The sequence below is a fragment of the Lutra lutra genome, chromosome 3, assembly GCF_902655055.1.
Source record: "Lutra lutra chromosome 3, mLutLut1.2, whole genome shotgun sequence".
NCBI classification, from domain to species: Eukaryota; Metazoa; Chordata; class Mammalia; order Carnivora; family Mustelidae; genus Lutra; species Lutra lutra.
This window is the reverse complement of record NC_062280.1, coordinates 14,861,575-14,885,235: the sequence shown is the minus strand read 5'-3', so window position 1 is coordinate 14,885,235 and position 23,661 is coordinate 14,861,575. Positions and strand designations below refer to the sequence as shown.

At 37.1% G+C, this 23,661-nt stretch overlaps 1 protein-coding gene across 8 annotated transcripts in view; it reads right to left on the bottom strand.

Moving 5' to 3' along the window:
* NBEAL1 (neurobeachin like 1) overlaps nucleotides 1-23,661 on the bottom strand; it is a 192,880-nt gene that overhangs the window by 157,897 nt on the left and 11,322 nt on the right. For all 8 annotated transcript variants that reach the window (XM_047720851.1, XM_047720847.1, XM_047720846.1 and 5 more), the window contains exons 3-4: nucleotides 8,463-8,554; nucleotides 3,631-3,792 (exon numbers count right to left, since the gene is read on the bottom strand). In XM_047720851.1, the coding sequence (XP_047576807.1) occupies nucleotides 3,631-3,792; nucleotides 8,463-8,554 (254 nt within the window). The remainder of the gene's footprint in view (nucleotides 1-3,630; nucleotides 3,793-8,462; nucleotides 8,555-23,661) is intronic.

The following is a 23,661-nucleotide window of genomic DNA, read 5'->3' as shown; positions in this document are numbered from 1 at the left end:
GGAGAACAGAGGCAGCAACCTCTTCAACCTCAGCCATAGCAACTTCTTCCTAGAAACATCGCCAAAGGGAAGCAAGGGAAGCAAGGGCAAAAATGAACTCTTGGGACTTTATCAAGATCGAAAGCTTTTGCACAGCAAAGGAAACAGTCAAAAAAACCAAAAGACAACTGACAGAATGGGAGAAGATATACAGGAATGACATATCAGATAAAGGGCTAGTATCCAAAATCTATAAAGAATTTATCAAACTCAACACCCAAAGAACAAATAATCCAATCAAGAAATGGGCAGAGGACATGAACAGACATTTCTGCAAAGAAAACATCCAGATGGCCAACAGACACATGAAAAAGTGCTCCACATCACTCGGCATCAGGGAAATACAAATCAAAACCACAATGAGATACCACCTCACACCAGTCAGAATGGCTAAAAATAACAAGTCAGGGAATGACAGATGCTGGCGAGGATGCAGAGAAAGGGGAACCCTCCTACACTCTTGGTGGGAATGCAAGCTGGTGCAGCCACTCTGGAAAAGAGCATGGAGGTTCCTCAAAAAGTTGAAAATAGAGCTACCCCATGACCCAGCAATCGCACTACTGGGTATTTACCCTAAAGATACAAATGTAGAGATCCGAAGGGGCACGTGTACCTGAATGTTTATAGCAGCAATGTCCACAATAGCCAAAGTATAGAAGAACCTAGATGTCCATCAACAGATGAATGGATAAAGAAGATGTGGTATATACGTACAATGGAATACTATGCAGCCATCAAAAGAAATGACATCTTGCCATCTGCAACGACATGGATGGAACTAGAGGGTATTAGGCTGAGCAAAATAAGTCAATCAGAGAAAGACAATTATCATATGATCTCTCTGATATGAGGAATTTGAGAGGCAACATGGGGGGCTTGGGGGATAGGGAAAGAAAAAATGAAACAAGCTGGGATCGGGAGGGAGACAAACCATAAGAGACTCTTGATCTCACAAAACAAACTGAGGGTTGCTGGGGGTAGGGGAGTATGGAGAGGGTGGTTGGGTTATGGACATTGGGGAGGGTATGTGCTATGGCAAGTGCTGTGAAGTGTGTAAGCCTGATGATTTAAAGACCTGTACCCCTGGGGCTAATAATACATTATATGTTAATTAAAAAAAAAAAAAAAAAAAAAGAAAAGCGAATTCAAATAAAAAAAAAAACACTAAAAGACATGAAGAACCTTAAATCTACTTCCTAAGTGAAAGCAGTCAGTGTGAAAATGGTACACACTATATGAAACATTCTGGGAAAAGCAACACTATAGGTATAAAAAAAAAAAATCAGCGGTTGTCAAATGTTGGGCATGACCAGAGAGAAATGAATAGATGGAGCATGGGGCATTTTTAGGGTGATGAAATTATTCTGTAAGATACTATAATGGTGGATACATGACAGTACGCATTTGTCAAAACTCAAAGAACTGTACAACACAGTAAACTCTAATGTACTCTACAGACTTTAATGATGTATCAATACCTTTTCATCATTGTAACAAAGGTATCAACCTAATGTAAGATCTTAATAATAGGGGAACTATGGAGGAAGGAGAAAGAGCATACAGAAACTCTATACTTTTTCCAAATTTTTATATAAAACTAAACTGCTATACAACATAAAACTTACTAAAATTTTTTAAAAGAATTTTTTTAAAAAAATGAGGTCTCTGAAAATAGAAACACCTTCTGTGATTGATAGCTATTAGACATTAAATTTGAAATAAAATAAACATTACACTTATCATCAGAAATTATCTCTTAATAAAAAAAATTCAACCAAAAGATGTGTTGGAATATTCCAGTGTTTGCCTATAATGATCAAGAGCTATGGGAGCCTGGGTGGCTCTTTTAGTTGGGCTTCCAACTCTTGATTTCAGCTCAGGTCATGATCTCGAGGTCATGAGATCAAGCCCTGTATCAGGCTCTGTGCTGAGTGGAGTCTGCTTGGGATTCTCTCTTTCCCCCGCTCCATCCCTCCCCCAAGTTGCATGCACGCACCTATGCTCTCTCTTTTTCGTTTCTAAGATAAATAAATAAATAATTTTTTAAAAAGAGCTGAACATAGTGGATTTATTTTTTTTAAGATTTCATCTACTTATCTGAGTGAGAGAGAGAGCAAGAGCATAAGCGGTGGGAGAAGCAGAGGGAGGAGGAGAAGCAGACTCCCTGCTGGAGAGGGAGCCCGATGCAGCACTTGATCCCAGGACCCTGGGATCATGACCTGAGCCGAAAGCAGACACTTGGAACCAATGGAGCCACCCAGGAGCCCTAAACATACTGGATTTAAGACAGTTATTTATCTATAGATTTCTGATTTCTGTAAAACTGTACTAAGTAGTTAACAGGATAAAATAGATCAACAGACCAACTCATGTTTTATTGCCTAAATAAACCCTCTTTCCCTCACCCCTTTAATTCTTATATTATTTTTCTGAATTTTAAGGATAATAAAGAGCACAAAATCAAAAAAATGTCTACAATTCTGGGAGAGCCTAAATTACGGGGAAAACATTTTAGCAATTATTGCTCAATCTTTCCATGATTCCCGCAATCAAATACAATGAGCAATTATGTGAAAGGTAAATAAATGCACAGTAATTTAAGTCCCTGTTTGTCTACTAATTCTAAAATACTTACAAATCAAATAGCATATATTATAGGAAATGGTTTCCAAAAAGAAGATAGACTTTAAAGAGGAATAAAATGCCCCTAACCCAACAGTTCTTAAATTTGCATATGCAGGTTAATAGGGAATTCATGAAAAACCAGAATGCCTGAGCTCTTTGGAGTCAGAATTTCCATAAGGCTCAAGCTCTGTAGTCCTATTAAGCTTCCCAGTTGATACTTATGCACATCAAAATTTAAGTGCCACAGATCTAATCATCTATAAACCTGGAAATATAAGCTGTAGAATAATTCTACTTTTTTTGGTGAAATTATAAAATGAAAGATTAGAAAAATACATTTCACAAATGATAATACACAGTACTCGTGCAACAAATCTTGGTTAGGTTAAAAACTTCAGTCACTGTCTTTAGAATAAGTTTTTTTTTTTTAATTTTGGCTGAGTCTCTCTATAACTAAGTATGGTACCTAAAAGGCTTTCTAGTAGGACGCCTGGTTGGCTCAGTCGGTGGAGCACGAGACTCTTGATCTCAGGGGTCCTGAGTTCGAGGCCAAAATTGAGCACAGAGCGTACTTCAAATAAAGAAGTAAAACATTAAATAAACAAACAAATAAAAAGCTTTCCAGTATTATAACAAATCATAAGCCGTTCATAAAGGGTGCACTCAAGGGGTGCCTGGGTGGCTCCGTTGATTAAACGTCTGCCTTTGGCTCAGGTCCCAATCTCAGGGTCCTGGGATGGAGTTCTGAGTCGGGCTCTGCCATCAGCAGGGAGCCTGCTTCACCTGCTCCCTCTGCTCTTCCCCTGCTTGTGCTCCCTCTCTCAAATAAAAAGAATAAACTCTTTTAAAAAAATGGCGCACTCATCTTTAAAGCTCCATATGAACAACAAACATTAATAATCAACAAATGCATTGTTATTTTGGTAATTTTTAAAAACATATAACTAGTTTGTTTGTACCAGATACCTGCAAAGAATAATGAAGAACTTGACAAGCAAAACTGACAAAGCTTGTTGTTGTTCCTCTAACCCATCTGCCATTTTCTGAACACACTGTAGTAGCTGGATCCTTAAAACCTGCAGAATATTATCAGGAAGGAGAGATATTCCTGGAGGCACATCGTCTACCCTATAAGGGGGAAAAATAAGAAGGGTGATTAAGTGCAGGACTAAAATCTTTGACACGCTAAAGGAATAGCATTTTCACCTCAAACCCTAAAGAAACTCTTTTATTCCAGATGCTCTATGCCTTCTCCACAAGTCACCACCAGATGATCTCTGTGATCCCTTAGAAGGTTAGTAGAGCACAGTAGTTAGTCTCATTTCAGAAGAGGCTTACTGAAAAGAGGGAGAGTTAGAGAGAGAATCTATTCAATATCTTCAATTGTGCTATTTTCAAAGAAAATATTAAGAATTAATTAACTTTCTACTTAGAAATAAAACGTGTGTGTATATATACGTGTATACCATTTCTAAAAGGAACAATAACTAGCAAATAAAAATGGAGTACCTATAACTAGTTTAATATCTGTCACCTACTTTACTAAATAAACAATATTCACCTACCTATAGGCTTCCCAAGCCATGTGGTCAGAAGAGGGAGAGAAATTAACCAGCAAAAGGAAAGGAGAAAGGTGAATGGAGAACCCTAAGCATGAACATTAATAAATTTTTTTAAAGTAATACATAAATATTTTATGACAACTGGTTTCTGGGTAAGAAGTCCATCTGGGAGGTGCCTGGGGGGCTCAGTTGTTAAGCGTCTGCCTTCCGCTCAGGTCATGATCCCAGCGTCCTGGGATTGAGACCCATGTCGGGCTCCCTACTTTGCAAGAAGCCTGCTTCTCCCCCTCTCCCACTCCCCCTGCTTGTGTTTCCCCTCTCGCTGTCTCTCTGTCAAAAAAATATAAATAAAATCTTAAAAAAAAAAAAAAGTAGAAGACCATCTGGTTCTTTAAGGACAAAGCCAAGACCAGATGTGACTGTCTACTCTGTCTTAGAGAGATTCCCCTAGAATCTACGTGAGAAGACCTTTGTACCAAGTTCTACCTCTGTACTATAAAGTATGGTACTTAATCTCTGAAGTGCCCTAACCTATAAAATTGTAATATCATCTGCCCTATTTCACAGGGTTCTGAGGCCAAAAGGTTAATGTCCATTTTTAACAATGAAATATGTAAAGAACTATAAAAATGTAATATGTTTTAAATATACTATCACTAAAGCCTACATATCTTTTCATAAAGTCACTGAATACTAATTTTCCTATCTCTATTAAGAAAAATACCCAATTGCAAAGGAGCACCATGAAGAGCTCCTATGATTAAATGACAATACTACTTTATAAACAGTATCTTCTTCAGGTAACACTTAAGATGAAGATTTACTATTATTTTTACCCTGAGTTTAAAGCTTCATTCACTGTAGACAGAAAAATTTGAAGCACCTTACCAGTAGTCATATAATTATATATGACAAATGTTTTAGCCTCTTCCAGAATCATCCCACAACATAAAGTGCTTTATAAAATAAACACATGACTTCAATTACACAGAAATCATAAAGCACATTACCAAGGCTGCAGAATTCTATAACCATGTCACAAAAATACATGTTTCATTTTAGTCTGGGAATCACTTCACTTACAACTTGGATTCCTTCATTCTCTTTTATAGGTGGTATAAGAAAAACTCTCATTTTTATACATACATTTTTCCGTGCTAAAGAGCTAAAAAGAGGTGATGAGAAAAACCATAGTAACTTCTAAGTAATATTTAAATTTAAATATAACTGATTTTTAAGACTAAGCTAAACTATTCCTACTCACTTTTCCAAAATCGTAAGTCAACAAGAAAGAAACATTAGATTTCCCAATATTCAATCCTAGTTACTTAAAGGATTTCTTCCCTTTTTCCTTCATTGTCCCATTCTTTGTTGCATTAAAAAAAAATTTTACTAGACAAGGGCACCTGGGTGACTCAGTGGATTAAGCCTCTTCCTTCAGCTCGGGTCCTGATCTCAGGGTCTTAGGACTGAGCCCAGCATTGGGCTCTCTGCTCAGCGGGAAGCCTGCTTCCCCCTCTCTCTGCCTGCCTCTCTGCCTACTTGTGATCTCTCTCTCTCTGTCAAGTAAATAAATAACATCTTTAAAAAATTTTTTTACTAGACAGAAAAAAAATTAGCTCCTAAAAGAAAAATCTATTGTTGTACTTACACTCATTATAAAATTGGGCTTTGATTAGAACATGACTCAGAAAGTTTTGGCCATATTCCTAATGTGATGAAGATTTAAGAATTTGGAAGCATGGGGCGCCTGGGTGGCTCAGTGGGTTAAGCCACTGCCTTCGGCTCAGGTCATGATCTCAGGGTCCTGGGATCGAGTCCCACATCAGGCTCTCTGCTCAGGAGAGAGCCTGCTTCCCTCTCTCTCTCTCTCTCTCTCTCTGCCTGCCTCTGCCATCTACTTGTGATCTCTCTCTGTCAAATAAATAAATAAAATATTAAAAAAAAAAAAAGAATTTGGAAGCATTTTCCCATGATTAGGACTTTACTCCCCCAAATTCTAAGCATCTTTTGCTGCAATTTCCCAATCCCCAGAAATCTGTTTCACTCCTCTGTTTGGCTACTAAATGTCTATATTAAACAGCTGCTCACTATTGTCTCCATCTAACACAGGAAAAAGTCCAGCTTAAATTCCAAGGCTTTAAATTCAGGGAAAAGCATTCCTTGCCTTGCATTTTGAATTCTCTAACTTGGAAGTTCTACCAAGTCAGTTTAATTTAAATGAGGATTATCTGTGAGTTTCTTATCTTTAAGGTGAACAGACTAGTTTTACACATCTTGTACATCATATTCACTTGAAAAACTAAAAGTTTTCTATTAGTAAAATCTAAATTCATGGTTTACTCTCAGGTATGAAATAAAATTTTAAATAAACCAGCTAAATCATGAAAAAGGCAATGTTCTGGCATTCTTCATCTTATTTTAAATATAGTAGCAATGTAAGTCTACATAATGTTTTTAGATATGACCTCCCAAGAAAGGAGATATGTATAATAAGTACATCTTCCAAACTTTAGAAGACCTCATTTCAATATTCGAAGTATTCAAAGGCCCAAATCCTGACCTCATAAAATCCTTAGGCTCATGATTTTAAATGAGCTGCAAATTATTAAAATAAAAGCACTTCTAAGCACAAACCACAAGAATACTTCTATGAGTAGAAACCAATAATATGTAATCTTGTTTTGAGTTCAAGATTTAATAGTTTTCAACTTTTATAAAGCTACTACAAATCATCTAATGAAGAATTCTGAAACTGTATTTATAAATAATGAAGCACTAGTGCTTTCTGAGCATTAAAGCACATCTTAAGTTCAATGCCTTGGTCCAAAGCTCTAATGATATCTTCTCTGAATTATTAAAATTGCCCCTTAACTGTGCTTATTTTCAGTCTCAAACATTTCCAGTTCAACATCCTAATGCTACCATAAGGACTTTTATTTTTTTATTTTTTTATTTTTTTAAAGATTTTATTTATTTATTTGACAGAGAGAGATCACAAGTAGGCAGAGAGGCAGGCAGAGAGAGAGGAAGGGAAGCAGGCTTCCTGCTGAGCAGCGAGCCCGATGCGGGACTCAATCCCAGGACTCTGGGATCATGACCTGAGCCGAAGGCAGCGGCTTAACCCACTGAGCCACCCAGGCGCCCCTACCATAAGGACTTTTAAAAAACAAAATTCAACATGGCATTCCCATGCAGAAAATTCTTTAGTAGAGCCTCGCATCTTCTGTTACAAAAAATATAAGTCCATTAGCAATGCATGCATGGCATTTTATGATCTGGCTTCTGATTCTCTAGGCTCAGTTCACACAGGCCCACCCTCTTACTGCCTACCTCTATCCCCAGACTGCAAACACTTTCTTCCTTGAAGATTTAGAATTCTCTAAAGACTCTTTCCCGTCATCGACCACCACCCATTTCTCCCATCCCATCTCAGTGTATCTCTATAAATGGATTCCTCTTGTGGCTGAAAGTGTCTAGTGTCTCCTTTTTTCCTCCAGCTTTTTACCCCAGCCAACCTAACCTCTCTCACCTGAGGAACAAGTATGACGTCTTCAAGATGGTTTGAGAAAAAAGAAAAAACTTTTTCTGGGAAGTGGGCCTAGGAACTGTAATGTAGGATGGTAGTAGGCAGAGCCAGGGGAGCTAAGATTTATACTTTCACTTGCACTTTTCCACAAAATTTGAATTCCCCCCCATTTTATGATTTTTAAATCTAGCTTTGAAAAATCGGAATACCTCACCTCCTCCAAGATGTCTTCTAAGACCTTACTCTATAATGAAACCATAATTTTAAGTGTAGTGTTTTCAGTGAATTGTGAGTCTAATTACTGAACTAATTACTGAGTCACGAAAACTTTCAAATTTGTATCCAGTTGGTCAGAGATATGGGTGGCTTCCAAGACTTGCAACTGGTGTCTGAAAGCGAGGGCAGCCTCGTTGAGGACTTTGCTCTTAATCTGTGGGATCTGCCACTAACTCCAGGTAGTATTAGAAATGAAGTGAACTGCAGGACACCCAGTTGCTAGTAGTTAGTTCTCTCTACGCCTAGGAGCCAAGTTTCATATTAGCAGGAAAGCCTGCTATAATCAATTAACAAAGTCTGCCATGAGAGCAGGGTTATGCAGGAATACTTTGCATGTCACATAATCGCCATATTTCTAACAGGTCTTCAATGAAGTCTTTGTGCCTCAAATTAACAAACTCATCTAAGGTTAAGAAATTGTTTCTACATACCTGGTAGGCAGCTTTTCAAAGTCAACATCTAAGAACTGTTCATAGCTAGAAACAAAATTGTCCAACCAGAGCTTCAGGTAATCTGGATCTTTCTGAAATAAGAAAACCAAGATTAAGTACATCTATCAGAGAAAAAAAATGCTTTCATTCCTATAAGCCGATATGAAGCAATAATATGAAATCTCTTAAGTTATATTCATGAAAATGTATGTGCTATTTTAAAACGTCTATTAATTATACGGGCGCCTGGCGTGGCTGTCAGGTTAAGCGTCTGCGTTCAGCTCAGGTCATGGTCTCAGGATCCTGGGATGGAGGCCCACATCAGGTTCCCTGCCCAGCGGGGAGTTTGCTTCTACCTCTTCCTGAGTCCCTCCCTGCCACTCATGTTCTCTCTCTCGCTCTCAAATAAATAAATTAAATCTTTAAAAAAATAATAAAATGTCTATTAAGTACAGGGAACCCTCATGGCTTCCCATGTCACTCACACAAAGAGCTACAGTCTTAACAATGTCCTACAAATTCTAAACAATTTGCCCTTCCCTACCTCTCTGACCTTATCCACTATTAGCCTCTACTACTCTGGCTTCCTGGCTGTTACTGAGACAAGCCAGACATACTTCCACCTTAACTCCTTTCAGTAGCTGTTTTCTCTACCCAGAAGACTCTTCCCCCAGATAGATGAATGGCTAACTCTCTCACCTTCTTCAAGTCATTCCTTAAACAACATTCTTGGAAAAGCCTATTTACCACCCTTTCTTAAAACTGCAAATCTTCTTACTAACCTTTACCTGATCCTATTCTTTTCCCCACCCCACAATGCTTTATCACCATCTATCATACCATGTCATTTACTTAGTTATTAATTTATTGTCTGTCATTACCTCTAGAATATAGGCTTCACAAGTGTAAGGCCTTTCTAAGGGCTTATCACAAGTGACTTCTTTTTTTTTTTTTTTTGGTAAAGATTTTATTTATTTATTTGACAGAGAGAGATCACAAGTAGGCAGAGAGGCAGGCAGAGAGAGGAGGAAGCAGGCTCCCTGCTGAGCAGAGAGCCTGATGCGGGACTCAATCCCGGGACCCTGGGACATGACCTGAACCGAAGGCAGAGGCTTTAACCCACTGAGCCACCCAGGCGCCCCCACAAGTGACTTCTTTTCGTTAACTGATGGATACCAAGTGCCTAAACAGTGCCTGGCACTGAGCACGTGCTCAATACATATGTGATTAATGAATTAGTGAGAAATACAAGATACATGAATAAAAATCAGATATAGATCATTAACCTAAACATAAAAATTAAAACTCTTCTAAAAGAAAATATAGGAGATATAATATACCTTTTATGAGATACACCTTTGCAACCTTGGGGTAGATGAAGATTTCTTGGGGAGCACACAAAAAAATCACAAACCAAAAGAATAATACTAAGTTTTAATCAAAATTAAAAAGCATCTATCCACCAAAAGACACCATTAAGGAAATGAAAAGGCATGCCATATACCAGTTGAAAATATTCTTAATACATATATCTGACAAAGAACTTACACCAAGAATACATAAAGAACTCCTAAAAATCAATACCAAAAGGACAACCACTCAATTTAAAGATGGACAAAGGGCAGACACCTCACAAAAGGGGATACAGGAATGACGAGGATATGAAAGCATGCTCAAAATCATTAGCTCTCCAGAGAAAAGCAAATAAAAATCTAATGGAATACCCACTGCACACTCACTAGAATGGCCAAAACTAAAAACCCTGGTAATTCCAAGTATTGGAGAAGATGTGGAGCAACTAGAACTCACACTTCTGGTGGGACTATAAAATGGTATAATCATTTAGAAAATAGTTTAGCAGTTTCTTTTTTTTTTTTAAGATTTTATTTATTTGACAGAGAGAGATCACAAGTAGGCAGAGAAGAAGGCAGAGAGAGAGGGCAAAGCAGACTCCCTGCTGAGCAGAGAGCCCAATGCAAGGCTCAATCCCAAGACCCAGAGATCATGACCTGAGCCCGAAGGCAGAGGCTTAACCCACTGAGTGACCCAAGTGCCCCTTTGGCAGTTTCTTTTAACGTTAAACATAGACATGTCACTTGGCCCTTCCATGAGAGAAGGAAAATCAGAGAACTACAAAAATGTACAAAAATGCTCATAGAAGAATTATTTTTAATAGGCAAATGCTAGAGATAACCCAAAATTCCATCAACCTGTTCACTGACAAAGAAAGTATTGTATATTCATACAGTGGATTACTATTCAGGAATAATACTAAATGAAAAGTTGATACAATGACAAGCAGAAATTTTAAAAACATGACTCAGCAAGAAATGCCAGGCATTAAAGTGTATACACTGTATGATTTCATTTATACAAAGTTCTAGAGCAGGCTATGGTGACAGAAATGAAATTAGATCACTGGCTCTCTTTCAGAGGACTGACTCTAAAGGGAAGAAAAGAAACTTTCCTAGGTGATAGGAATTTTCTATTTTTTTGTATAGTAGTTACACAATGTTTGCCTGTATCAAAACATGCAATTTCACACTTAAAATGTGTGCATTTCACAAACTGTAAGTTATATCTCAAAGCTTATTTGAAATAAAATGCTTCCTCAGGGGGCGCCTGGGTGGCTCAGTGGTTAAATCCTCTGCCTTCGGATCAGGTCGTGATCTCAGGGTCCTGGGATCGAGTCCCGCAACAGGCTCTCTGCTCAGCAGGGAGCCTGCCTCCTCCTCCTCTCTCTCTCTGCCTGCCTCTCTGCCTAGTTGTGATCTGTCAAATAAATTTAAAAAAAAATCTTAAAAAAAAAAATGCTTCCTCAGAAATGTCTTTTTAAATATAAATCACTAAAAATGATGCTCAAATTTCTTTCCTTCCTCTCCTTAACTCTTCTTTACTGCAGTCAATTTCAACAATTCTCAGAAGTTTTACTTAGTCATTAAATATTATTGGTTAGGCATTGCACTTGGAAAGGGTAACTCAAGTAATTTATTTCCTAAAATAAAAGCATTACACTACAAATCAGAATTGCTAAAAGAATGTTCCCAGAATGTACAGAGACTGCTGACCTTTTGTGTATTTGCTTTTTTCTATTAATATACTGTTCCAAAATCAGACTGTAAATTGCCACTATCTACATCATCACTGAGAAATAAAATGGAAATATTTCGGAAAAAGATTTCTCATGTGAGAAATTTTCTCAAGGGTTCCATTACTTGCTATTTTCATTTCCAACTAGCACAGTCCTCATTTATTCATTTATCCACTCAGAAATGGAATCCAGAAATACAAATAGCTGGAGCTCTCCCTATCACTTTTGATAAAACAGAGGATTATCTCTCTGTAAAAGTTAGACACAAAACAGACTCATAACACCATAAAGAATTAATGCATTTGTCCTCATAGTTTATTTAGGAACTCTACAGTATCTGGTTCAAAGTCTAAAGGTCAGGGTTACCAAATGGTTGGCAAGTACAAGGTTCTCCTAGGAAGTTGAACAATTATACTGAAAGAAAAGATACTTAAATCTGGAAATGTTTCATTTAATAAAAAGTAAAGCAGTTGTAGTTTTTTGAGCATATCCATGTGCTAAGTACTACAACAGGCATTTTCAGACGAGATCGGGCGCGTTCAGGGTGGTATGGCCGTAGACAACAGGCATTTTCAAATACGTATCATTCCATTTACTCCTTAACACCTACCCCAGAGGTTTCATTTCCCCATTTTGTAGGTTAGAAAAGGGATGTTCTAGAATATGTAACTTGTCCAGTCACACAGTTAGTAATTGATAGTGCTGGGATTAAAATGCAAGATACATTAATCCATCTGTGCTCCTTCTACTACACTATGCTATCTTTGAAATAGGAGCACAGCTTTAGTGAGCAAATAGAGGAAAAGAGTTATCAGGGTCAGCAAACTCAAAGCCATAAAAATTTAACACAAAAAAAACAGCCACATTCTACACAGCCTGATAAAATTCTTAGAGAATCTACACTTTACTGCCAAAAACCATAAAAAGAAAGATCTCCACAAACCCAGAAACCATATTAATTAAATCTCAAATTTAGTCACTTTCATGGTTAAGAGTTTCGTATGCTGAAACACCATAGTACAACCTATCTTACCATTTGTACACTATTAACAGAACACATAAACGTATTATGTACTCAGAAGCACTGGGGCCAAATTACAGGGACTCTAATATCTGCCTTGCCACTTTCTTGAACAAGTCATCCTATGTTGGTATATCAGTTTTTTCCTCTATAAAAATGAATATAATTATAGTACCTTTCTTACAGGGCTGCTATAAAAATTAAATAACCTAATACATGTCAAGGACTTAGAATAATTCCTTGCACAGAGTATATGCTTAAGTATTAATAATATTTTTATAACCTACTACATGTCAAAATTAGGAAACTCCCATAAAACAGAATACCCTATGCAACAAACATAAATGATCCCCCTTGCCAAATGATTTTAATTGTATTCTTTTCTTTTTAAATCTCTTTGCATTTATTATCTGCGTGATTTTGGCCAGGTTACTTGATTTCTGCAATCCGATCTTCACCTATATTATTATTTCCTACCTCATAGGGTGTTGAGAGCACTAAATAAGATAATACATGTAAGGCATTCAACAATGCCTGTCATTTAGCGATTATTTAAAACATGCCCGTTACCATTATTAAGATACAGACTCTGCTATCAAGTTGGCCATGATTCAGTGTTAATAAAATAAGCACTTACGAAATAACTACAAAATCAACTTTACTGATTCTGCTCTCAAATATTCATTCAATCATCTGCCATTGTTTAAAATAATCTTTCGTTTGAACTGTTAGATAGGTCTCTACTGCTCTTTATAGCTTTAATTTCTCCTCCCTATACACAATTACTAATGGGATTTGTTAAATTTAAACCTAATCATTTCTTCCTTCCTGTTCAAATACCTTCAATGGCCCCCATAACCACAGGATGAAGTTTAAACACTGTCCAATACAGTAGCCACTAGTCAAATGTGATTATTTAAATTACATTAACACACAGAAGGCTTTTACCTTCTCTTAGCACCCACTCCCCCTGTTGGAAAGCATTAGTAGGTAATGGAATTAGGAAATCCAAGCAATTTCACCTAGTTCTTAAGGGGTGAGGTAACAGGTAAAAATGGGGAACACCTGACTTCCTCCATGCAATATTTGGAATGTAGTATTCCTTCAAGTTTTAAAACTATACACTTTTAAATACATAAACGTATTTCAACCAATACTAGGCAGTTCCCAACTTACGTATGAGCTGTATTTATAAAAGTTCATTTAAGTCAGTTACATTCATAATATAGTTTCTAATTCCTACCAAAAGAAGATAAATCTCCCCTCAATAGAAACACAATTATTAAGGGTAAATCATCTTTCAGGTCAGTCCTCAAGTTTTTCTTGACAGAATCTACCTCAAAAAAACATTTAGTAAGTACATACAACCATGTAAATCAAGAACAGTACTAGACTCGGGGCGCCTGGGTGGCTCAGTGGGTTAAGCCTCTGCCTTCAGCTCAGGTCATGATCTCAGGGTTCTGGGATGGAGTCCCGCATCAAGGTCCTTGTTCAGCGGGGAGCCTGCATTCCACCCCCACCCCACCCCCCACCTGCCTCTCTGCCTACTTGTGATCTCTCTGTGTCAAATAAATAAATAAAATCTTAAAAAAAAAAAAAAAGAATAGTACTAGACTCTATGGCTATGATGACAACTAAAATGTAATCTTAAGTCAATTTTACCTAAAGAAACAAACAAAAAACCTATAATCTTATCCTCAAAGTGCTCACTGTTCTATAGAAGAGAGGCATAAATAAATAAAATGCACAACAGCGTAAGAAGTAAAGCAGTTGTAAAAAGTATTGAAATAATAAAAAGGTGAAGCCTAGCTGGCTCAGGTGGTAGAATACGCAACTCTTGATCTTGGGGTTGTGAGTTCACGCCCCACAGTGGGGGTAGAGAGTCCTTAAAAATGAAATCTTAAAAAAAGAGGTAAAGGATCTGTACTCGAGGAACTACAGAACACTCATGAAAGAAACTGAAGAAGACAGAAAAAGATGGAAGAGCATTCCATGTTCATGGGTGGGAAGAATAAACATTGTTAAAATGTCCATACTGCCTAGAGCAATCTATACTTTCAATGCCATCCCGATCAAAGTTCCACCGGCATTTTTCAAAGAGCTGGAACAATCCTAAAATTTGTATGGAACCAGAAGAGATCCCGAATTGCTAAGGAAATACTGAAAAAGAAAAACAAAACGGAGGGCATCACATTGCCTGATTTCAAGCTTCACTATAAAGCTGTGATCACCAAAACAGCATGGTAGTGGCACAAAAAAAGACAGACCAGTGGAACAGAGTAGAGAGCCCGATATGGACCCTCAACTCTATGGTCAAATAATCTTCGACAAAGCAGGAAAAATATAAAGTGGAAAAAAGACAGTCTCTTCAATAAATGGTGCTGGGAAAACTGGACAGCTATGTGTAGAAGAATGAAACTCGACCATTCTCTTACTGCATACACAAAGGTAAACTCGAAATAGATAAAAGAACTTAACATGAGGCAGGAATCTATCAAAATCCTAGAGAAGAACATTGACAATTAATCTCTTCAACATCAGCCACAGCCAACTTCTTTCAAGACATGTCCCCAAAGGCAAAGGAAACAAAAGCAAAAATGAACTTTTGGGACTCAATCAAAATCAAAAGTTTCTGCACAACAAAGGAAACAGTCAACAAAACAAAGAGGCAACCCATGGAATGGGAGAAGATACTCACAGATGACACTACAAAGGGCTGACATCCAAGATCTATAAAAAACTCCTCAAACTCAACATACACAGAACAGATAATCACGTCAAAAAATGGGCAGAAGACATGAACAGACGCTTCTCCAAAGAAGACATTCAAATGGCTAACAGACACATGAAAAAATGTTCATCATCATTAGCAATCAGGGAGATTCAAATCAAAACCACATAGAGATACCACCTTACACCAGTCAGAATGGCCAAAATCAACAGGACAGTAAACAAGTGTTGGACAGGATGTGGATAAAGGGGAAGCCTCTTACACTGTTGGTGGGAATGCAAGTTGGTGCATTCCTTAAGAAATTAAAAAATATAGCTACCCTATGACCCTGCAATTGCACTACTGGGTATTTACCCCAAAGATACAGATGTAGTGAAAAGAAGGGCCATCTGTACCCCAATGTTCAAAGCAGCAATGGCCACAGTCACCAAACTGTGGAAAGAACCAAGATGCCCTTCAACAGACGAATGGATAAAGAAGATATGGTCCATATATACAATGGAGTATTAACCCTCCATCAGAAAGGATAAATACCCAACTTTTGTATCAACATGAACGGGACTGGAGGAGATTATGCTGAGTGAAATAAGTCAAACAGAGAGTCAATTATCATATGGTTTCACTTACTTGTGGAGCATAAGAAATAATATGGAGGACACTGGGAGAGGGAGAGAAGTGAGCTGGGGGAAATCCGAGGGGGAGACAAACCATGAGAGACTGTGGACTCTAAGAAACAAACTGAGGGTTTTGGAGGGGAGGGGAGTGGGGGGTTGGGTGAGCCTGATGGTGGCTATTAAGGAGGGCACGTACTGCATGGAGCACTGGGTGAGGTACATAAACAATGAATTCTGGAACACTGAAAAAAAATAAAATTTAATTTAAAAAAAAGAAAAAGAATTAAAAAGGGAGTTATTGACTGTTAAAATCAGAAATAACTGAGACTTGCAAAAGAAACTGCTATTAACATACTCTTAATCTCACCTCCACATTCTTAAGATTATATACATATAGTTTATGCCATTCATCCCAAGATGTTATATAGTGACTTATTAAAATTAAATACACTCCTTAATACATGTCAGCCTTCTTATATATGTGTATTTCTTACAAAAACTGAAAAACAATAAATTAGAGAGAATTTTCACATTAAAAAACTTATAATTTCCCTCACTCTACCTTCTTTGCATTTATTCTTGTCTTCTTGAAATGGGTGGTGTATTAATAATCTATTTCTGCATAACAAATTAAATAAATTCAGGAGTTTAAACAACAAATATTTTATCAGTTTTTTGGGTGAGGAATTCAAAACCAGCTCAGAATTTCTCATGAGCCTTCATCATAATGAAGATGTCAAGCAGGGCTACAGTCATAGCAAAGCTGGACTGGGCTGGAAGAACTACCTTCAGCCTCACTCATGTGGTGGCTGGCAAGGCTTCAGTTCTTCATAACATGGGCCTCTCCACTGGGCTGAACACAACACAGCAGCTGGCTTCACCGAGTCAATTATCCAAGAAAAAAAAGGAGTAACTGAGATGAAAACAAGAATGTCTTTTCTAATTTCAGAAATGATACACCATCACTTTTGCCAAATTCTATGGTCACAAAAGAACCCTGGTCCAAGGTAGGAGAGGATGTGAGGATCTTAAAGACTGGTGACCACAAATGTCTTTCTAAGTTCACTCATTTTTAGCCTTTTTTTAAACATATGTATTTTTTTAAAGTTTTATTTATTTGACAGAGAGAACACAAGCAGGGGGAACACCAGGCAGAAACAGGATCCCTGCTGAGAAAGAAGTCCAATGCAGGACTCAGTCGCAGGACCCTGGGATCATGACCTGAGCCAAAGGCAGATGCTTAACAGACTGAGCTACCCAGGTGCCCCTAAATAGATGTATTAAAGCAATAAATTTTCCTAAGTAATGTGTAGCCACTTCCCATCAAGTTCAAAAATACAGTATCAATCAGGTCCCCCAAAATTCTTACTTATCTATTTTAGGGGGGCGGCTGTGGAGGAGGGACAGAGGGAGAGGAAGAGAGCAGGCTTGGGTCTCCATCTCACGACCCTGAAATCATTAGCTGAGGCACAAATCAGGAGTCAGACACCTGATTGAGCCACACAGGTGCCCCTCAAAATTCTAATTTTTATTGCTTATTCTTTAATCAAAAGTTTATTTAAAAGGGTATTTCATGGCTTCCAAACATTCCTTTTTAATCTTTTTGCTATTGATATCTTCTTTCATTGTCATTGTTAAATATACTCTATTATTTGGATCATTAGAAATTTGTTGAAATTTGCTCTAAGGTCTGTTATATCACTTTTGTAAATGTGTGCTTGAAAGGAATGTATGTTGGGTAAAGTGTTCTACATAAATCCATAACATCAAGTTTATCGATTCTATTGTTTGAGTCTTCTGTATCTTTACTGACTTGTCTATTCATTCTATCAAGTACTTTTTTTTTTCTTAATTAGGAAGGCAAGTTAAATAGAAAAAAAAAACCTTACAATTGTCATATGTTCATTTCTCTGTGCTTGCTTTAAGACTATGAGGTACACACAAATTTCAAATTGTTAGATCTTCCTGGTGAACTCAACTGTTTTGTTTTGCTCAACATGGCTTTATTTCACTTTACCCTTTGGAAAAATTTCATTTGGTTAGAAATAATAGATTTAAAATGTCAACCTTTTTCCTTCTGTCATTCTTACTGAAAAATCAGCTAGTAATCTGTCATCCCTTTGAAGATAATCTTTTTTTTCCTCTGACAGCTTTTATGATTTTTTTTTTTGTTTTCTGCAAAACCACTACAGTTTCCCTACAATGTATCTTGATATGGAATTAGTTTTAATTATTCTGCTTGAAATTCAGTGGACTTTCATTAATCTTGGAACGCTCTCACCTGTAATCTCTTCAAATATTACATTTGTTTCATTCTTCCTTTCCTTTCCTTTTCAGAGTCCAATTAAAGTGGAGGTACAGCTCAGTGGCAGAGCATTTGACTGCAGAGTCCAATTAAACATGGATTAAGCCTTTTCGTACTAGCCCTCCTACCTCTTAACCTTTCTTCCCTATCTTCCATTTCTTTGACTCCTACTTTATCCTGTAGAAAGGACTTATCTCCCTTCCAATTAACTAATTCTCTTTGGCTGTCTAAACTCTTATCAGCCACATTTACTGGTTTTTAAATATCATTATTAAGTCTCCCCCCTATTTCTAGATACTCTATTTCTTTTTTTGAAATTGCTAGTTCACTTTTTATATCATATTTCTCTGATTCTAAGTTGTTTTGTTTTTAAAATTTTGATATCTTTGAAATCAAAACGCATCTTATTCAGAGAGGCTGCTATTAAGACCTATTTGTCAATGCCTGTGCAAACCTGGTAAAAGCTGTTTCATATTGTCCTTTCACTAGATTCATGTACAAATTACTACATGTTAAATAATTGGTCAAAAAATTATAATATGATTATGCAATAAAATGAAGTTTTCGTGTATACAAAAAAAAGACATGAAAACAGAGCACAAGGGTATAATTTGACATTAAAGATACACCTATTCTTTACTATAGAAATAATCACAATTTTATGTTTTATGGCAAGGCAACAACTAAGGGCTTTACAAAGTTAATAATGGCAGATACCCTCAAATAGAGGAAACTGAAATACATGCAAAAGAATTACCTACCATATGCCAATCAGTGCAAATAAAGACTAGAGAATCTGTCAAATCCCTTGGAAAATACGAAAGAAATTCCAAGGCAATGAGAGTCTAGTATGGTTGATTCATACATCATGAGTTAAAGTATTAAGTTGCAATTTGAAAAAATATTTGGTATCTGAAGTTTCTTCTTCCAGAAGGACTGCGTTTGCTTTTACCAAGCCGCAGACTAGTCTGCAAGACCTAGGGCTTTTGGACTTTCCCTACAATGAAAGGCAAATTTGATTTGCAAATTCATGAAAGAATCAACTGGTGGTCTCATCCTCTCAGGGACTTTTTACCTTTTGGCTCTGTTAACACAAAGTCATTTTCTCCTGGAGTCCCCAAGTGAAGATCAAAGAGTGAGGTGGGTTTGTTTCCACTTGACCTTTACCCCACGGGTGTATTCTTTTGGGGGTCATAATGGAAAAATCTATTAGACTTCTCACTCTGATTAGTCCCTTACCTTTGATTTCTTCCTTCCATCCACAAGACCACGAAAACACAAAAGCTCAAGTTCGCCAGGAAAGGTAGCTTCATTCTCCATCTACCTAAGTTCCTGTTTTCACTAAGATATAGATAGCCTCATAATGCCTTACCATGATCTTGCCAGCTTCTCAATGCCATTAAGATATTTCTTAATTGTATTCAGAATCGTAAATGATTTTCAGAAGGGTTGGTCTAACAACCTAGACTAATTTATTACCAAAAGTAAAGTCTAAACTAAGGTCACTTTTCCTTCATACCTTTGGTCAGGATTTCTATGAGCCTGGAACATATTCTGTGGCTACTAAACTACTATTCATTCTTTAAAACCTTGACCAAATGCAACCTCTTTAAACAATCCATGATGACTTCATTCATCTTCCCTAAGATCTCACATCTAAACCCACAATCTAAATGAGAAACTGACTATCTGGAGATGAAGTCAGTCAATTAAATAGATAAAAGAGACAAAATTTTGATGAAAAGAAAGTCTGTCACATCTTGAAAGGTTTGGAAGTCATTTTAACATAAATAAAAAAGCAACATTCAAATAGAGGTCTAGATAAAAAATTAGGTGTAGAATACACCAATCCCTAGAGAGAAGATTTCAGATTTTACTTTAGGTATATCTTGAGTTTTATTTTACTTATTTAATTTTTTTTAAAGATTGTACTTCCTCCTTTGTCAAAGGGAGAGAGATAAAGAACAATCACAGGAGCAGCCAGCAGAGGGAGAAGCAAACCCCCAACTGAGCAAGGAGCCCGATCCCAGGACCCTGGGATTATGATCTGAGACAGATGCTCCACTAAGCCACCCAGGCGTCCCTGTATTTCTTAAATTAAGGGAAAAAAAAACCAAACCTGTTGTTCAGATAACTAAGTTCCAGGTTTGACCAACGTAGTGCAGAAAATTAGGCTAAACTTAGCAAGACTTGAAAAGACAACATCTGGAATGTTTTAATGTTAGGTATAACATGACTCGCTGCATTAATTTTGTGTTCACCTTGGAGTTTCACACACGGTAGACATGTAAAGAAATGTCTGACTCAGGTGTTTTTGGGAAGGCAGTCAAGTGATCAAATGTACCGCTGTGGTATGGCATGCTACTAGCAGGAAAGGCTGTACATATGTAAGGACAGGAAATACAAAGGAACTCTCTGTACTTTCTGTTCAATTTTGCTATGAACTTAAAACTGCTCTAAAAATGAAGTTTAAAAATTTTTAAAAAGAGAAAAATACACAATTCAAGGGATAAGATGACAGTAAATAACATCTGTATACAGCAGGCACCCAATAACTAGTTGAATTGGACTACAGTGAATCCTTTTTTTTTTTTTTAAGATTTTATTTATTTGGGGCACCTGGGTGGCTCAGTCCTTAAGCGTCTGCATTCCACTTGGGTCATGATCCCAGGGTCCTGGGATCAAGCCCCACTTCAGGCACCCTGCTCAGTGGAGAGCCTGCTTCTCCCTCTCCCTCTGCTGTTCCTTCTGCTTGTGCTCCCTCTCTCTCTCTCATTGCTTTTCTGTGTCAAATAAATAAAATTTAAAAATAAAATCTTTTTTTTCTTTTAAGATTTCATTTATTTATTTATTTGACAGAGAGCACACAAGCAGGGGGAACAGCAGGCAGAGAGAGAAGCAGACTCCCCGCTAAGCAAGAAGCCTGATGCAGGACATGATCCCAGGACCCTGGGAACATGACCTGAGCCAAAGATGCTTAATGGACTGAGCCACCCAGGAGTCCCTGAATTCTGTTTGTTTTTTTAAGGTTTTCTTAAGTTTATTTTTTTTTTTTAGTAATCTCTATACCCAACATGGAGCTCAAATTCAAGACTCGGAGATCAAGACTTGCATACTCTTACAACTGAGCCAATCAGGCACCCCTACCTACAGTGAATTCTTTTAAGAAAAGCCTACCATTGTGAATGTATTAACCAAATATAACACTGATACTTTTTAATTGGAGCTTAAAAGCTTAAAGTTGAAGTTTCATGTCAGGTTGAAGTTTTTCAAATTTAATATCTTAATGATTCACAGTAGTAAAGGTAAATTAATTTATAGACACCCATAAAGTACTTTAACTGAAAATCTCTAAAAATGAAATTTTTTACTTTTAGCATGTCTGTATTTTCTATAACTAATTGTATCTTAAATTTAAAAAATTGTAATTCTAATTCTAATTCTAAATTTAACTCTAATTCTAAATTTAAATTTTTGTAATTCTAATTCTAATTCTACTTTCCTTAGAATATAAATCTAAATTAGAAAATTTATGTATTTTTATGCCTAAAAGGAAGCTCATTCACTCAAAAATTGAAATTTTTATTTAAACTTATTTAAATATTGTATTTTGACAAAAATCCTAAGTCAAAATTTCTCAATAAAAAAGTATAAATTCACCTCACAATGATACCATAAATTAAAATAGTACTTATCTTTCTTACTATTCAAATGTTTTAATGTCATGAAAAATAATTTGACAATTAAATATATCAAACAAAACTGATTTTTTTTAATTTTTTTTTTTAAAGATTTTATTTATTTATTTGACAGAGAGAGATCACAAGTAGGCAGAGAGGCAGGCAGAGAGAGAGGAAGGGAAGCAGGCTTCCTGCTGAGCAGCGAGCCGATGCGGGACTCGATCCCAGGACCCTGGGATCATGACCTGAGCTGAAGGCAGCGGCCTAACCCACTGAGCCACCCAGGCGCCCCAATTTTTTTTTTTATTTTTTTAAAGATTTTATTTATTTATTTGACAGACAAAGATCACAAGTAGTCAGAGAGGCAGGCAGAGAGAGAGGAGGAAGCAGGCTCCCTGCTGAGCAGAGAGCCGGATATGGGGCTCGATCCCAGGACCCTGAGATCATGACCCGAGCTGAAGGCAGAGGCTTTAACCCACTGAGCCACCCAGGTGCCCCAAAACTGAATTTTTTTAGAGGCAAATTGTAAACTTTTTAAAGAGACGTATGAATCAGTTAATGCTTTGGTTCAATGTGAATAGACAACTCTGAGTTTGAATTTAAGTCACAAGACATAAATTAAAAATGTTGAAACACCCAAAGAATAATCCAATCAAGAAATGGACAGAAGACATGAACAGATATTTCTGCAAAGAAGACATCCAAATGGCCAACAGACACATGAAAAAGTGCTCAACATCACTCGGCATTAGGGAAATAACAATCAAAACCACAATGAGATACCACCTCACACCAGTTCAGAATGGCTAAAATTAACAAATCAGGAAACTACAGATGTTGGCGAGGATGCAGAGAAAGGGGAACCCTCCTACACTGTTGGTGGAAATATAAGCTGGTGCAGCCACTCTGGAAAACAGTATGGAGGTTCTACCTACAGCTCTACCCTATGACCCTACAACTGCACTACCAGGTATTTACCCCAAAGATAGAAAGGTAGTGATCTAAAGAGGCACCTGTACCCCAATGTTTATAGCGGCAATGTCCATAATAGTCAAACTAGGGAAAGAGCCCAGATGTCCATCAACTGATGAATGGATATAGAAGATGTGGTATATATCTACAATGGAATACTACTCAGCCATCAAAAAATGAAATCTTGCCATTTGCAACAAGGTGAATGGAACTAGAGGGTATTATTGTAAGCAAAACACATCAATCAGAGAAAGACAATTATCATATTATCTCACTGATATTTGTAATTTAAGAAACAAAACAGAGAATCATAGGGGAAGACAAGAAAAAATGAAAACAAGATGAAACCAGAGAGGGAGACAAACCATAAGAGCCTCTTAATCTTAGGAAACAAACTGAGGGTTGCAGAGGGGAGGGGGATGGGGTGGCTGGGTGATGGGACATTGGGGAGGGTATGTGTTGGGTAAGACTGATAAATCACAGAGCTGTATACCTGAAACAAATAATACATTACTATTAATTAAAAAACAAAAAAAATTTAATTTAAAAAAAAAAGAAGAAAGAGAAAAGGTTGATATGCCTTAGATACAGATAAGAAGACATTACTTTGAATATTTTAAAAGACTGTATAGTAGCTCAACCAGTTAAGTGTCTGTTTCTTGATTTAAGCTCAGGTCCCAATCTCAGTGTTGTGAGACTGAGCCCCATGCTGAGCTTGGCGCTGGGTGTGGAGCTTGCTTAAGAGTCTCTCTCTCTCTCCATCTCTCTCTGCCCTTCTTCCTCCC